The 17446-nt window shown below is 45.6% G+C and overlaps 1 protein-coding gene across 1 annotated transcript in view; it reads right to left on the bottom strand.

The window, feature by feature from the left end:
- Positions 1–17446, bottom strand: part of LOC115105304 (kin of IRRE-like protein 3) — a 291162-nt gene that overhangs the window by 39650 nt on the left and 234066 nt on the right. The window contains exons 8-9 of the mRNA XM_065006811.1: positions 4448–4596; positions 3834–3970 (exon numbers count right to left, since the gene is read on the bottom strand). Of these exons, the coding sequence (XP_064862883.1) occupies positions 3834–3970; positions 4448–4596 (286 nt within the window). The remainder of the gene's footprint in view (positions 1–3833; positions 3971–4447; positions 4597–17446) is intronic.

Genomic DNA, 17446 nt, shown 5'->3' on the forward strand with positions numbered 1-17446 from the left:
GAGTGGTAGGATCTATGGCAGGATGCTCCAAAAAGCATGCCCAAATCCTCAAAGTCACTTCAAACCAAATATTACAGCAAACAAAGAAACATAAGTCGCACATATAGAATATTGGAAGGCATTATAGGAATTCTGGTATTTATATACCATCTGCAGTAGAATAACTATTTTTCGGGGGAAGACACACCACTACAGTATGTGTACATTCAGAGAGTAGCTGGTTTCTGTCATACAGTTCTACCAAGTATTCATACCACTGACAGACTTTCATGAGCTGTTTTGACTGCAACTAAGCATATATCTAAGGTATTCTATATATTGTATATTGTAGTCATAGTTATAGCCAGTTATAACCATAGACGAGTACACCAGGTGCACCATCTCTGCAGGTGATCTGTCTATCAGGTCAAGATCACTGCAACAGGTTCACCTCCACCCTCTGATTATCAAATCAAATCAAATTTTATTTGTCACTTACACATGGTTAGCAGATGTTAATGCGAGTGTAGCGAAATGCTTGTGCTTCTAGTTCCGACAATGCAGTAGTAACCAACGAGTAATCTAACCTAACAATGCCACAACTGCTACCTTATACACAGAAGTGTAAAGGGAAAAAGAACATGTACATAAAGACATATGAATGAGTGAAGGTACAGAACGGCATAGGCAAGATGCAGTAGATGGTATCGAGTACAGTATATACATATGAGATGAGTAATGTAGGGTATGTAAACATTATATTAAGTGGCATTGTTTAAAGTGGCTAGTGATACATTTTTTTACATCAATTTCCATTATTAAAGTGGCTGGAGTTGAGTCAGTATGTTGGCAGCAGCCACTCAATGTTAGTGGTGGCTGTTTAACAGTCTGATGGCCTTGAGATAGAAGCTGTTTTTCAGTCTCTCAGTCCCTGCTTTGATGCACCTGTACTGACCTCACCTTCTGGATGATGGAGGGGTGAACAGGCAGTGGCTCGGGTGGTTGTTGTCCTTGATGATCTTTATGGCCTTCTTGTGACATCGGGTGGTGTAGGTGTCCTGGAGGGCAGGTAGTTTGCCCCCGGTGATGCGTTGTACAGACCTCACTACCCTCTGGAGAGCCATACGGTTGTGGGTGGAGCAGTTGCCGTACCAGGCGGTGATACAGCCCAACAGGATGCTCTCGATTGTGCATCTGTAAAAGTTTGTGAGTACTTTTGGTGACAAGCCAAATTTCTTCAGCCTCCTGAGGTTGCAGAGGCACTGCTGCGCCTTCTTCACAACACTGTCTGTGTGGGTGGACCAATTCAGTTTGTCCGTGATGTGTACGCCGAGGAACTTACAATTTACTACCCTCTCCACTACTGTCCCGTCAATATGGATAGGGGGGTGCACCCTCTGCTGTTTCCTGAAGTCCACGATCATCTCCTTTGTTTTGTTGACGTTGAGTGTGAGGTTATTTTCCTGACACCACACTCCGAGGACCCTCACCTCCTCCCTGTAGGCCGTCTCGTCGTTGTTGGTAATCAAGCCTACCACTGTAGTGTTGTCCGCAAACTTGATGATTGAGTTGGAGACGTGCATGGCCACACAGTCGTGGGTGAACAGGGAGTACAGGCGAGGGCTCGGAACGCACCCTTGTGGGGCCCCAGTGTTGAGGATCAGCGGGGTGGAGATGTTGTTACCTACTCTCACCACCTGGGGGCGGCCCGTCAGGAAGTCCAGTACCCAGTTGCACAGAGCGGGGTCGAGACCCAGGGTCTCGAGCTTGATGACGAGCTTGGAGGGCACTATGGTGTTAAATGCCGAGCTGTAGTCGATGAACAGCATTCTCACGTAGGTATTCCCCTTGTCCAGATGGGTTAGGGCAGTGTGCAGTGTGGTTGCGATTGCGTCGTCTGTGGACCTATTTGGGTGGTAAGCAAATTGGAGTGGGTCTAGGGTGTCAGGTAGGGTGGAGGTGATATGGTCCTTGACTAGTCTCTCAAAGCACTTCATGATGACGGAAGTGAGTGCAACGGGGCGGTAGTCGTTTGGCTCAGTTACCTTAGCTTTCTTGGGAACAGGAACAATGGTGGCCCTATTGAAGCATGAGGGAACAGCAGACTGGGATAAGGATTGATTGAATATGTCCGTAAACCCACCAGCCAGCTGTTCTGCACATGCTCTGAGGACGTTTAAATGTTTTACTCACATCGGCTGCAGTGAAGGAGAGTCCACATGTTTTGGTAGCGGGCTGTGTCAGTGGCACTGTATTGTCTTCAAAGCGAGCAAAGAAGTTATTTAGTCTGTCTGGGAGCAAGACATCCTGGTCCGCAATGGGGCTGGTTTTCTTCTTGTAATCCGTGATTGACTGTAGACCCTGCCACATAACTCTTGTGTCTGAGCCGTTGAATTGCGACTCTACTTTGTCTCTATACTGACGCTTAGCTTGTTTGATTGCCTTGTGGAGGGAATAGCTACACTGTTTGTATTCGGTCATGTTTCCGGTCACCTTGCCCTGGATAAAAGCAGTGGTTCGCGCTTTCAGTTTTGCGCAAATGCTGCCATCAATTTACGTTTTCTGGTTTGGGAATGTTTTAATAGTTGCTATTGGTACGACATCGCCAATGCACTTTCTAATGAACTCGCTCACAGAATCAGCGTATTCGTCAATGTTGTTGTTGGACGCAATGTGAAACATATCCCAATCCACTTGTTCGAAGCAGTCTTGAAGCGTGGAATCAGATTGGTCGGACCAGCGTTGAACAGACCTGAGCGCGGGAGCTTCCTGTTTTAGTTTCTGTCTGTAGGCTGGAAGCAACAAAATTGAGTCATGGTCAGCTTTTCCGAAAGGAGGGCGAGGGAGGGCCTTATATGCATCGTGGAAGTTAGAATAACAATGATCCAGGGATTTACCAGCCCTGGTTGTACAATAGATATGCTGATAGAATTTAGGGAGCCTTGTTTTCAGATAGGCCTTGTTAAAATCCCCAGCTACAATGAATGCAGCCTCAGGATATGTGGTTTCCAGTTTGCATAGAGACAAATAAAGTTTGTTCAGGGCCATCGATGTGTCTGCTTGGGGGGGAATATATACGGCTGTGATTATAATCGAAGAGAATTCTCTTGGTAGATAATGTGGTCGACATTTGATTGTGAGGAATTCTAGGTCAGGTGAACAGAAGGACTTGAGTTCCTGTATGATGTTATGATCACACCACGTCTCGTTAATCATAAGGCATACCCCCCGCCCCTCTTCTTACCAGAAAGATGCTTGTTTCTGTCGGCGCGATGCGCGAAGAAACCATTATATGTATAACTCTCCAGAGAAACCTGGATTCAAATAAACACTTTAGATTCGCCCTAGAATAACACATTTTTATGTGCACCATAATAATGTTATTTTGGTTTGTACACAGTCAGACTTTACATGGTATAGAAAGTAAAACGTTAGTTTAGTACATGAGGAAACTATATCTCTGATCTTTCTATCTGGTCATAATCACTGATTCAGGTTCCCATCCACCCTCTGGTGGTATGGATAAATTGTTATTATGTCTCCAGAGAAACATAGATTCAAATAAAGGGTCGGATCTATCAAATTACAATAGACGAAATGAAGTGTTTTTGTCTGGTGTCAAAATTACCCCAAAGGACAAGATTATTTTTTAAAGTCCATATTGATACAGAAGCACCAAACAATAATTTATATTTATTAAGAACAAGATGATTGGCAAAGTCTTGTGCTATGATAAAAATGTGCCTCTGGGCTCAAAATAACCCGAGTCGGTAGTATGAGGGTTAAGGGTTAATGGGTCTTGCACAATAAGCAACTGGAAATACAAGCATAATAAAAAGGATGATGGTGATTACAATGCCTACCACTCCAGAGCCACGTTTCATCCACACAATGGTGAGGGAGGGGTTTCCTGTCCAGGCACAGTTGAAGATAGCATCTGATCCCAGGTCTACCTGTAGGGACTGTGGCTCAGCAGCCATTCTGGGCCCATCTGGAACCACAGGAACAGAAATGGTTACACTTGATTTGGATAGTCCCCTATAGGTGATCTACAGATACTTAAGCTCCAGTATCAACAAACAAATAATTGCAACTCTGTTGATACACAACAACTTGCTGGGGTTAGGGTAAGGGCTAGGGTTGAGTGTATGATTTGCGTGAGGGAAAGGGTAAGGTTGGGGTTAGGTCTAGTGTTAGGGTAAGGATTAAGGTTAGAGAAATTATTTAGTGGATAGTTAGTTGAAATGTTGTTGACAGTTAGTTAACATCTACAAACCTTCTATTTGGGACTATCCATGTAGTGGTAGATGTGATTCGTAGTGCCTGTAGTTAGCTAGTTTTGGTTCCTTGGTCTGTTTGCTTGGGGACTACTCACAGTAGTGTGTGTGTGTGTGTGTGTGTGTGTGTGTGTGTGTGTGTGTGTGTGTGTGTGTGTGTTTGCACATGTTGCTTGCGGATTACTACTCACAGTAGACATCCACGTTCCTGCTGATGTTGGTGCTGCCCAGCGCATTGGTGACCTCACAGGAGACGGGCTCTGTGAAGAACGAGTGGTCCACGATGACCTCATAGGTGTCACCTGACACCTGTCTGATGACGCTGCCCCCTTTGGCCCATCTGAATATACAACAGAGTAGGTTGAAGTTAGACCTAGATGCTGATCTTGGGTCAGTTTAGCATTTTCCCCACTAATGGTTAATTAGGATTAGGGGAGGGGAAGCTGAACTGTACCTGAAGCTGCCTCTGGATGCTGATATTGGGTCGGTTTTGCATTTCCTCACTTATGATTTAAAGGGGCAATCTGCTGTTGCTACATCCATTTTTGGATTTATAAATTAATGATACTGTATGTACCCATTCATTCTTGAAGAATATTACTTATAAATGCTTCATGAGATTCTGTACCCCATCTGAACCCAAAATACACAATGTTCGTAAACAAAGTAAACGTAAACAAACACCGGATAGCCTCCAAACATGGCTCAAACTATAATGTTGATATTATGCATGGTCAGTCCTTGCATCCATAGCTCTGTCTATGAATTTAAGAGTGGTTACAATTATCCAGCCCATACCTCATCTTCGGGGAAGATCGTGAAGCTGCCCATAGATTCTGATCTTTTCAGCATCTATGGTCAACTTCACTGTCTTTCCTGTTGTGACCACTCTGGCAGGAAGTTTAGGATCAGATCTAGGATCAGCTTTCCCTCGACCAATCCTACACTTAAAGGGGAAATCCACAGTTGAAAAAATAACAAAGGGTTTCCCCTTGCTGTTTCGGTAAAAAGCTGAGGTAAGGAACTGGAGAAATGTAAGCACTCTTAAATTCATAGACGGTTATAATTTGGGTGGGGGAGGGGAAGCTGATCCTAGATTTGTACCTAGGGGCCACTTCAGCCCAGAGTGGTTACAACTGGGAAGAGGGAAGACAATGTGGGCTATGAAATCCAACCAGCAGCCCCTTTGGAGGTGGACATGAAAGACCAGTGGCTGTGTCACAAATGGCACACAATTCCCTGCATAGTGCACTACTTTTGACCAGGGCACATAGTGAATGACGTGCTATCTGGGACTCAGCCAGTTAAAACGTGTTGCATTCGAGTGCAATTTACTCCGGTGTTCTGGGCTTCGCCAAGCATAGTGAAACAACAAAAGAAGAGGTGGCTTTTGTTTTGTTTCGGTGCATTGCTTTTATCTCTTCTTCGTTTGAGCATATTCATGTGCTGCTTGTTGTCAACAAAGGGAGTGCTTGAGGAGGGCTTTAGAATATAGGTTTTCTCATTTTGTCTCTGTCATTCACACGCTTTGATGCCGAAGTCATTATAATGGGGTATAAATAAATTGGCTGTGCAAAGGACCTTGCCCGGCACATGCATATCTCACCGCAGTGCAGGTAATAGGTAGATCAAGCACCTGAACAAACAGACTATTGTTTACAATGACAGATGGAGGTGGGGGGGGGGGGGGGGGTTTAAGGGAAAAATACACAGGACCCAGTTTAGAATAAATAAGATGAACAATTATGTAGGCTAGGCTATACATCAGGATAAAACATAACTTTAGGATTCGGAGTGAAAAGAGCGACAAATCATACATTTAAACATTTTATTTCACCTTTATTTAACCAGGTAGACTAGTTGAGAATAAGTTCTCATTTGCAACTGCAACCTGGCCAAGATAAAGCATAGCAGTGTGAACAGACAACAACACAGAGTTACACATGGTGTAAACAATTAACAAGTCAATAACACAGTAGAAAAAAAAGAGAGTCTATATACATTGTGTGCAAAAGGCATGAGGAGGTAGGCGAATAATTACAATTTTGCAGATTAACACTGGAGTGATAAATGATCAGATGGTCATGTACAGGTAGATATATTGGTGTGCAAAAGAGCAGGAAAGTAAATAAATATAAACAGTATGGGGAAGAGGTAGGTCAAATTGGGTGGGCTATTTACCGATAGACTATGTACAGCTGCAGCGATCGGTTAGCTGCTCAGATAGCAGATGTTTGAAGTTGGTGAGGGAGATAAAAGTCTCCGACTTCAGCGATTTTTGCAATTCGTTCCAGTCACAGGCAGCAGAGAACTGGAACGAAAGGTGGCCAAATGAGGTGTTGGCTTTAGGGATGATCAGTGAGATACACCTGCTGGAGCGCGTGCTACAGGTGGGTGTTGCCATCGTGACCAGTGAACTGAGATAAGGCGGAGCTTTACCTAGCATGGACTTGTAGATGACCTGGAGCCAGTGGGTCTGGCGACGAATATGTAGCGAGGGACAGCCGACTAGAGCATACAGGTCGCAGTGGTAGGTGGTATAAGGTGCTTTAGTAACAAAACGGATGGCACTGTGATAAACTGCATCCAGTTTGCTGAGTAGAGTGTTGGAAGCTATTTTGTAGATGACATCGCCGAAGTCGAGGATCGGTAGGATAGTCAGTTTTACTAGGGTAAGTTTGGCGGCTTGAGTGAAGGAGGCTTTGTTGCGGAATAGAAAGCCGACTCTAGATTTGATTTTAGATTGGATATGTTTGATATGAGTCTGGAAGGAGAGTTTACAGTCTAGCCAGACACCTCGGTACTTATAGATGTCCACATATTCTAGGTCGGAACCATCCAGGGTGGTGATGCTAGTCGGGCGTGCGGGTGCAGGCAGCGAATGGTTGAAAAGCATGCATTTGGTTTTACTAGCGTTTAAGAGCAGTTGGAGGCCACGGAAGGAGTGTTGTATGGCATTGAAGCTCGTTTGGAGGTTAGATAGCACAGTGTCCAAGGACGGGCCGTAAGTATACAGAATGGTGTTGTCTGCGTAGAGGTGGATCAGGGAATCGCCCGCCGCAAGAGCAACATCATTGATATATACAGAGAAAAGAGTCGGCCCGAGAATTGAACCCTGTGGCACCCCCATAGAGACTGCCAGTGGATCGGACAGCATGCCCTTCGATTTGACACACTGAACTCTGTCTGCAAAGTAGTTGGTGAACCAGGCAAGGCAGTCATCAGAAAATCCGTGGCTACTGAGTCTGCCGATAAGAATATGGTGATTGACAGAGTCGAAAGCCTTGGCAAGGTCGATGAAGACGCCTGCACAGTACTGCCTTTTATCGATGGCGCTTATGATATCGTTTAGTACCTTGAGCGTGGCTGAGGTGCACCCGTGACTGGCTCGGAAACCAGATTGCACAGCGGAGAAGGTACGGTGGGATTCGAGATGGTCAGTGACCTGTTTGTTGACTTGGCTTTCGAAGACCTTAGATAGGCAGGGCAGGATGGATATAGGTCTGTAACAGTTTGGGTCCAGGGTGTCTCCCCCTTTGAAGAGGGGGATGACTGCGGCAGCTTTCCAATCCTTGGGGATCTCAGACGATATGAAAGAGAGGTTGAACAGGCTGGTAATAGGGGTTGCGACAATGGCGGCGGATAGTTTCAGAAATAGAGGGTCCAGATTGTCAAGCCCAGCTGATTTGTACGGGTCCAGGTTTTGCAGCTCTTTCAGAACATCTGCTATCTGGATTTGGGTAAAGGAGAACCTGGAGAGGCTTAGGCGAGTAGCTGCGGTGGGGGCGGAGCTGTTGGCCGAGGTTGGAGTAGCCAGGAGGAAGGCATGGCCAGCCGTTGAGAAATGCTTGTTGAAGTTTTCGATAATCATGGATTTATCGGTGGTGACCGTGTTACCGAGCCTCAGTTTAGTGGGCAGCTGGGAGGAGGTGCTCTTGTTCTCCATGGACTTCACATTGTCCCAGAACTTTTTGGAGTTGGAAGTACAGGATGCAAATTTCTGCTTGAAGAAGCTGGCCTTTGCTTTCCTGACTGACTGCGAGTATTGGTTCCTGACTTCCCTGAACAGTTGCATATCGCGGGGACTATTCGATGCTATTGCAGTCGGCCACATAATTAACTAGGATGAACATATTTGAAAATAAAATGTGCTGTTGTTTTTTAACAATGCACTGTTTGTTGTGTGTAATGCTATGGTAGAAAAGATGGCCTGGTTATAGATGTCAACATTTAGATAATGAGATTATGAACCAGCAGAACATTTTTAGTGAATACAGACAACACAGACATATACTATCTTTCGAATTCTTGTCAAACCAAATACAGACATTCACGAAAAGTCCTGTTTTCATTTTCTCATGTGTATTATGTTCAATTGTTGTAAATCTATGCCTATGTCACAAATGACACCCTATTCCATATATAGTGCACTACATTTGACCAGAGCCTTATGGGCCCTAGTCAAATGTATTGCACTACATAGGGAATAGGGTACCATTTGGTAAGCAGACTGCATGTACTGTTGTAGAACACACTATTCACTTTCGATGCACCATCCAGGCCCGCATTGACATTCCCTTCCAGAAACATTTCTCAATTGTGGAATGTCCATATAAAAGTTTCATCTAGCATTCAAATCAAAGATACAGGTAACTGCCAAATTAAAAGGATACACCAACATGAACTCTTAATAGAGCGTTGGGCCACCATGAGCCAGAACAGCTTCAATGCACCTTGGTATAGAACTCTACTGGGGGGATTCGACAGCTTCAATGCACCGTGTCTGGAATTCTATTGGAGGGATGCAAAACTATTCTTCCATGAGAAATTCCATCATTTGGTGTTTTGTTGATGGTGGTTAAAAACGCTGCTCCAGAATCTCCCATAAGAGTTCAATTGGGTTGAGATCTGGTGACTGACGGCCACGGCATATGTTTTACATCATTTTCAAACTCATCAAACCATTCATTGACCACTTCCCTGTGGATGGGGACATTGTCATCCCATAGCCATGGCAGCTAAAATAATGGCCTGCCCAGCATTTTTATACCCAAAGCATGATGGGATATTAATTGCTTAATTAACTCAGGAACCACACGTGTGGAAACACCTGCCATAAATATACTTTGTATCCCTCATTTACTCAAGTGTTTTCATTATATAGGTAGTTACCTGTAGATCAGGTGTACACAGGATGCGATCCAAATGACACCCTATTTCCAATATAGCGCACAACATTTAACTGGAGCCCAATAGGTTTCCCTATGGGCCCTGGTCAAAAGTAATGCACAATAGAGGGATCGGATGAGATTTGGGACAAACCCACAGAAGCGATGCAATACGTACAAGCTAGACACCAGATGCCATATGACAGTCTGCCATTTTGCGAAAGACATTTCATCACAGTGTTGAAAGGGATCGTGACAGCGTTGAAGGGGATCAAAGTAAACCAAATCGCCTATGAGTCAGAAAATATTTTACGGCACTCGAAAAACACATCTTGAAAATGGCAAAGACGAACTCCAAAAGGAGGATGCTGTCAATGTTTCTTCAATTTGAATGAGCGTTCTCTCTGTTCTCTCTCAAGCCTCTGAATGTCAGATTCAGAACAGATCAGAGCTACATGTCTGACGCCAATCCTTTCCCAGTCACTTCTGAATTATTCAGTAACAATCGTATACATGAGCACTGCTTTTGAACATGTAACCCCACGTAACTGTATACACGAAGGAATCCATTTAGCTTTTTTGAGTTTCTGAAGTGCTATTCATGTTTTCTATGATCTTCTGCTGTACAATTCGAATGCAAGGTATCGCACACGCACAGACACACTCACGCATGTTCACACACACTCTCCTCCCAGAGGGACCCTGTTGCATAAAACAACAACAATCAAATTAGTTCATGTCGATACACATAGAGAGCAATTTCTGTTCAAATCACCCACGTTCTCATCAAACAGCTGACAAGCTGAACTAAATCTGCACAATTGAGCCTTTTCATCAGACACCTCAGAAGTGACAAATTAGGAACCACAAATTGCCATTCGACAAAAACAACAGCAACAGTGACACCAACACCAGAAACCCCCATGAGGATAAGAAGCGTACTTTATTTGCAAGCGAAACCATCTCATTCGCATCCCTCCCCACTTTATCCTATCTCTCTCTCTCGCTTTCTTTCTTTCTTTCTCTGCAGCTTTATTAGAAACAAAAAGTTGCTAATGGAGTTAGCTGCAGGACCACTCCCCCATCTCAACTCTGTGCTGTCATTCAACCAGATGGCCTGCATCTCTCCCAAAATGGACCATCCCCTCTTCAGAGTTTATTTATCTGTCTGTAAGGTGATCTCATCTCCCTCCTTAATGTTTTTCTCTTCCCCCAATTGAGCTTGAATGAAAGACCACCTGGGCTACAGCTCAAATTGCACCCTATTCCGTAGATATTGCACAACATTTGACCAGGGCCCATATGGTTCTGGTCAAACAAAGTGCACTATATAGAGAAAGGGAGCCATTATGGACGCAGCCTGGAGTATTATATATTAATCTCCAAACCATTAGGTCTCCCCACGCTTCCAAACCACCACTTCCTCTGAGTAAAAGGTCTGGAGCGTCTGAGATAAGAGATACCTCCCTATTCCTATCCCTCCTTAGCCCTACATCCAGATTCCAAGCCCAACCTCATAGCATCGACAGCTTCCTGCTCCGACCTCTCAGGCATCGGAAGAACACTCCTCATTTCACAAGGAAAATGGTAGCTCTCTGGTGATCAATAGCCAAGCATTGGCTAAAGCCCTATTCGCAGAGGTATTACTAGAGAAGATTGTGTATGTAATTATTACCCCATAATGTCCGTTATTCCAGATGACGATATGGAAGGGCTACAGTTTTTCCCAAACTGCCCCCTGTAAATTTGTTATTTTTTTCCAATAAATTGACAGTTATGACGGAAGCCTGTAGGTTTTTATTCTAGGCATGAAGATTAATGAACATGTCCAGGCAATTACAGGCTTCACCGGTAACTCGAGCTTGGCTTTCACATTTCTAAACCATACCAAGCCATCTTTGGTATAGTGTTGACATAATATTTGGATTGAGGAAGTGTGATCATAATCATTAGGATATTTTAGCGATCCGCAGTAGGAAGACGTCCTAAATGCCCCCCAGGCTGCAGATGTGAGCTAAACAGCACTTGAGGTGTGTTTTTAGGCTATGGATGAGAAAGTGAACTTGTCATTTCCAAAAGCTTTGCTCAGTTGTAATGCCGCTTTGCGATCTAACAGCAAGGGTTGCATTAAATAGGCACAATGTTTTTTTTAACTTATTAATTTGGCAATGTTCAATTCATTGGCACAAAACGTATAAACAAAAGCATTCACTGTGAATGTTGATACATGTAGGCCATTCATATATAGGCTATGCGCAGCGCATCAATTTATCGAATCAGTTATTGCTTTCTTGCTCAAACCGTGAGCAACACCTGTCAATTTTTTTTTTTAAACTTCGATATGCACAGGAAGTTTTTTTCCGGCTGGAATTATTACTCTCCTGCTATTTAGAAATAACCGACATGGCAGATTTGGAGGGACTTAAATTACAGATGTGGTGATTTGTGCTCATGCACATAATTACATAACCCTATCTCCCCCAGTAAAACGAATCCCATTCAAATAGGGCGTAATAAGAGGGCATTAAAGAAGGCAGCGAGAAACAAGCCTGTCTGTATGCAGCTTTACGGCATTTAGCTTAGTGGTTAGAACATTGAGCCATTAACCGAAAGGTTGCTGGACTGAATCCCGAGCTGACAAGGTAAAAATCTGTCGTTCTGCCCCTAAGCAAGTCAGTTAACTCATTGTTCCCTGGGTGCTGAATATGTCGATTAAGGCAGCCCCCCGCACCTCTCTGATTCAGAGGAGTTGAGTTAAATGCGGAAGACACATTTCAGTTGAATGCATTCAGTTATACAACGGACTAGGTATTTCCCTTTAAAGAGAATAGATAGTAGTGTTGTGTCCAAAATTGCACCCTATTTCCTGTTTTAGCGCACTACTTTTGACCAGAGTTAATCAACCCTATGAGTTTCGTTGTGGGCCCTGGTCAAAAGTAGTGCATTACATAGGGTGCCATTTAGGACAGAGGCAGAGGAGTAGAGAGGAGGAGGTGAGGATTTTTGCATCAAGTCTGGGCCCTACTGTGTCTTCTACAATAGATTCCCATTCTCTCCTCTATCTCCTGGGTTGGGAGGGCTGTGGACTTCTGCCTGTGTGACCAATCCCACACGCTCTCTGTCCATTTCATCACGATGCTGGGAAAGGTTCTTCTATCTCACAGTGCTAACTGTCATTCATAGCTCTTTTTTAGGTTACTGCCTATACCTCGGAAAGGGGGATACCTAGTCAGTTGTACATTTACATTACATTTACATTTAAGTCATTTAGCAGACAACTGAATTCATTCAACTGAAATGTGTCTTCCACATTTAGTCCAACCCCTCTGAGTCAGAGAGGTGCAGGGGGCTGCCATAATCAACATCCACAGCGCGCGGGGAACCATGGGTTAAATGCCTTGCTCAGGATCAGAACAACAGATTTTTACCTCGTCAGATCAGGGATTTTATCCAGCAACCTTTTGGTTACTGGCCCAATGCGCTAACCACTAGGCTACCTGAGTACAGTGATACGGTGGCTATTGTGGGAACTACTTCAGAGGTGTACAATAACTTTTCCAACTGTTTGGTTGCCTAAAATGAATGCACACTAGAATAATCTTTGCCAATCTGAGGCAAGTATTGAAAAATGCAGTGGTATAAGTGTAACTTTTAAGTGTCCTAAACAGCTGTTATTTCCTCACTGCCTATACCTGAGTCCTTACCGTTAACCTCTTGAAACTAGGGGGCACTATTTTTATTTTTGGAAAAATAACGTTCCCAAAGTAAACTGCCTATTTCTCAGGACCAGATGCTAGAATATGCATATAATTGACAGCTTAGGATAGAAAACACTCTAAAGTTTCCAAAACTGTAAAAATATTGTCTGTATAACAGAACTGATATTGCAGGCGAAATCCTGAGAAAAATCCAATCAGGAAGTGACTCTTATTTTGAAACCCCTGTCTTTCTATGCATCCCTATTGCCCTTTACATTTACATTACATTTACATTTAAGTCATTTAGCAGACGCTCTTATCCAGAGCGACTTACAAATTGGTGCATTCACCTTATGACATCCAGTGGAACAGTAGTGCATCTAAATCTTTTAATGGGGGGGTGAGAGGGATTACTTTATCCTATCCTAGGTATTCCTTAAAGAGGTGGGGTTTCAGGTGTCTCCGGAAGGTGGTGATTGACTCCGCTGTCCTGGCGTCGTGAGGGAGTTTGTTCCACCATTGGGGGGCCAGAGCAGCGAACAGTTTTGACTGGGCTGAGCGGGAACTGTACTTCCTCAGTGGTAGGGAGGCGAGCAGGCCAGAGGTGGATGAACGCAGTGCCCTTGTTTGGGTGTAGGGCCTGATCAGAGCCTGGAGGTACTGAGGTGCCGTTCCCCTCACAGCTCCGTAGGCAAGCACCATGGTCTTGTAGCGGATGCGAGCTTCAACTGGAAGCCAGTGGAGAGAGCGGAGGAGCGGGGTGACGTGAGAGAACTTGGGAAGGTTGAACACCAGACGGGCTGCGGCGTTCTGGGTGAGTTGTAGGGGTTTAATGGCACAGGCAGGGAGCCCAGCCAACAGCGAGTTGCAGTAATCCAGACGGGAGATGACAAGTGCCTGGATTAGGACCTGCGCCGCTTCCTGTGTGAGGCAGGGTCGTACTCTGCGGATGTTGTAGAGCATGAACCTACAGGAACGGGCCACCGCCTTGATGTTAGTTGAAAACGACAGGGTGTTGTCCAGGATCACGCCAAGGTTCTTAGCGCTCTGGGAGGAGGACACAGTGGAGTTGTCAACCGTGATGGCGAGATCATGGAACGGGCAGTCCTTCCCCGGGAGGAAGAGCAGCTCCGTCTTGCCGAGGTTCAGCTTGAGGTGGTGATCCGTCATCCACACTGATATGTCTGCCAGACATGCAGAGATGCGATTCGCCACCTGGTCATCAGAAGGGGAAAGGAGAAGATTAATTGTGTGTCGTCTGCATAGCAATGATAGGAGAGACCATGTGAGGTTATGACAGAGCCAAGTGACTTGGTGTATAGCGAGAATAGGAGAGGGCCTAGAACAGAGCCCTGGGGACACCAGTGGTGAGAGCACGTGGTGTGGAGACGGATTCTCGCCACGCCACCTGGTAGGAGCGACATGTCAGGTAGGACGCAATCCAAGCGTGGGCCGCGCCGGAGATGCCCAACTCGGAGAGGGTGGAGAGGAGGATCTGATGGTTCACAGTATCGAAGGCAGCCGATAGGTCTAGAAGGATGAGAGCAGAGGAGAGAGAGTTAGCTTTAGCAGTGCGGAGCGCCTCCGTGATACAGAGAAGAGCAGTCTCAGTTGAATGACTAGTCTTGAAACCTGACTGATATGGATCAAGAAGGTCATTCTGAGCGAGATAGCGGGAGAGCTGGCCAAGGACGGCACGTTCAAGAGTTTTGGAGAGAAAAGAAAGAAGGGATACTGGTCTGTAGTTGTTGACATCGGAGGGATCGAGTGTAGGTTTTTTCAGAAGGGGTGCAACTCTCGCTCTCTTGAAGACGGAAGGGACGTAGCCAGCGGTCAGGGATGAGTTGATGAGCGAGGTGAGGTAAGGGAGAAGGTCTCCGGAAATGGTCTGGAGAAGAGAGGAGGGGATAGGGTCAAGCGGGCAGGTTGTTGGGCGGCCGGCCGTCACAAGACGGAAATCACAAGATTTCATCTGGATTTCATCTGGAGAGAGAGGGGAGAAAGAGGTCAGAGCACAGGGTAGGGCAGTGTGAGCAGAACCAGCGGTGTCGTTTGACTTAGCAAACGAGGATCGGATGTCTTTGACCTTCTTTTCAAAATGGTTGTGAAGTCATCTGCAGAGAGGGAGGAGGGGGGAGGGGGAGGAGGATTCAGGAGGGAGGAGAAGGTGGCAAAGAGCTTCCTAGGGTTAGAGGCAGATGCTTGGAATTTAGAGTGGTAGAAAGTGGCTTTAGCAGCAGAGAGAAAAGAGGAAAATGTAGAGAGGAGGGAGTGAAAGGATGCCAGGTCCGCAGGAGGCGAGTTTTCCTCCATTTCCGCTCGGCTGCCCGGAGCCCTGTTCTTTGAGCTCGCAATGAGTCGTCGAGCCACGGAGCGGGAGGGGAGGACCGAGCCGGCCTGGAGGATAGGGGACATAGAGAGTCAAAGGATGCAGAAAGGGAGGAGAGGAGGGTTGAGGAGGCAGAATCAGGAGATAGGTTGGAGAAGGTTTGAGCAGAGGGAAGAGATGATAGGATGGAAGAGGAGAGAGTAGCGGGGGGAGAGAGAGCGAAGGTTGGGACGGCGCGATACCATCCAGTAGGGGCAGTGTGGGAAGTGTTGGATGAGAGCGAGAGGGAAAAGGATACAAGGTAGTGGTCGGAGACTTGGAGGAGTTGCAATGAGGTTAGTGGAAGAACAGCATCTAGTAAAGATGAGGTCGAGCGTATTTCCTGCCTTGTGAGTAGGGGGAAGGTGAGAGGGTGAGGTCAAAGAGGAGAGGAGTGGAAAGAAGGAGGCAGAGAGGAATGAGTCAAAGGTAGACGTGGGGAGGTTAAAGTCGCCCAGAACTGTGAGAGGTGAGCCGTCCTCAGGAAAGGAGCTTATCAAGGCATCAAGCTCATTGATGAACTCTCCGAGGGAACCTGGAGGGCGATAAATGATAAGGATGTTAAGCTTGAAAGGGCTGGTAACTGTGACAGCATGGAATTCAAAGGAGGCGATAGACAGATGGGTAAGGGAGAAAGAGAGAATGACCACTTGGGAGAGATGAGGATCCCGGTGCCACCACCCCGCTGACCAGAAGCTCTCGGGGTGTGCGAGAACACGTGGGCAGACGAAGAGAGAGCAGTAGGAGTAGCAGTGTTGTCTGTGGTGATCCATGTTTCCGTCAGTGCCAAGAAGTCGAGGGACTGGAGGGAGGCATAGGCTGAGATGAACTCTGCCTTGTTGGCCGCAGATCGGCAGTTCCAGAGGCTACCGGAGACCTGGAACTCCACGTGGGTCGTGCGCGCTGGGACCACCAGATTAGGGTGGCCGCGGACACGCGGTGTGGAGCGTTTGTATGGTCTGTGCAGAGAGGAGAGAACAGGGATAGACAGACACATAGTTGACAGGCTACACAAGAGGCTACGCTAATGCAAAGGAGATTGGAATGACAAGTGGACTGCACGTCTCGAGTGTTCAGAAAGTTAAGCTTACGTAGCAAGAATCTTATTGACTAAAATGATTAAAATGATACAGTACTGCTGAAGTAGGCTAGCTGGCAGAGGCTGTGTTGTTGACTATGTAGGCTAGCTGGCAGTGGCTGCGTTGTTGACACTACACTAATCAAGTCGTTCCGTTGAGTGTAATAGTTTCTACTGTGCTGCTATTCGGGGCTAGCTGGCTAGCTAGCAGTGTTGATTACGTTACGTTGCGTTAAACGACAATAGCTGGCTAGCTAACCTAGGAAATCGCTCTAGACTACACAATTATCTTTGATACAAAGACGGCTATGTAGCTAGCTATGTAGCTAGCTACGATCAAACAAATCAAGCCGTTGTACTGTAATGAAATGAAATGAAAAATGTGATACTACCTGTGGAGCGAAGCGAAATGCGACCGGGTTGTTGAGTGCGGAAGTTCTGTTCGGTAGACGTTGGCTAGCTGTTGGCTAGCTAGCAGTGTCTCCTACGTTAAGGACGACAAATAGCTGGCTAGCTAACCTCGGTAATTTAAGATAATCACTCTAAAACTACACACTCTAAACTACACAATTATCTTGGATATGAAGACAGCAAAGACAACTATGTAGCTAGCTAACACTACACTAATCAAGTCGTTCAGTTGAGTGTAATAGTTGTGCTGCTAATCGGTAGACGGTGGACGTTAGCTAGCTGGCTAGCTGCAGGGCAGATAGCAGTGTAGACTGCGTTAGGACGACGAAATACGATAATTACGCAATTATCTATGATACAAAGACGGCTTTGTAGCTAGCTAAGAAGAAATTGCTAAGATTAGACAAATCAAACCATTGTACTATAATGAAATGTAATGAAATGTAATACTACCTGCGGACCGAGTG

This window comes from Oncorhynchus nerka, linkage group LG22 (genome assembly GCF_034236695.1).
Source record: "Oncorhynchus nerka isolate Pitt River linkage group LG22, Oner_Uvic_2.0, whole genome shotgun sequence".
NCBI classification, from domain to species: Eukaryota; Metazoa; Chordata; class Actinopteri; order Salmoniformes; family Salmonidae; genus Oncorhynchus; species Oncorhynchus nerka.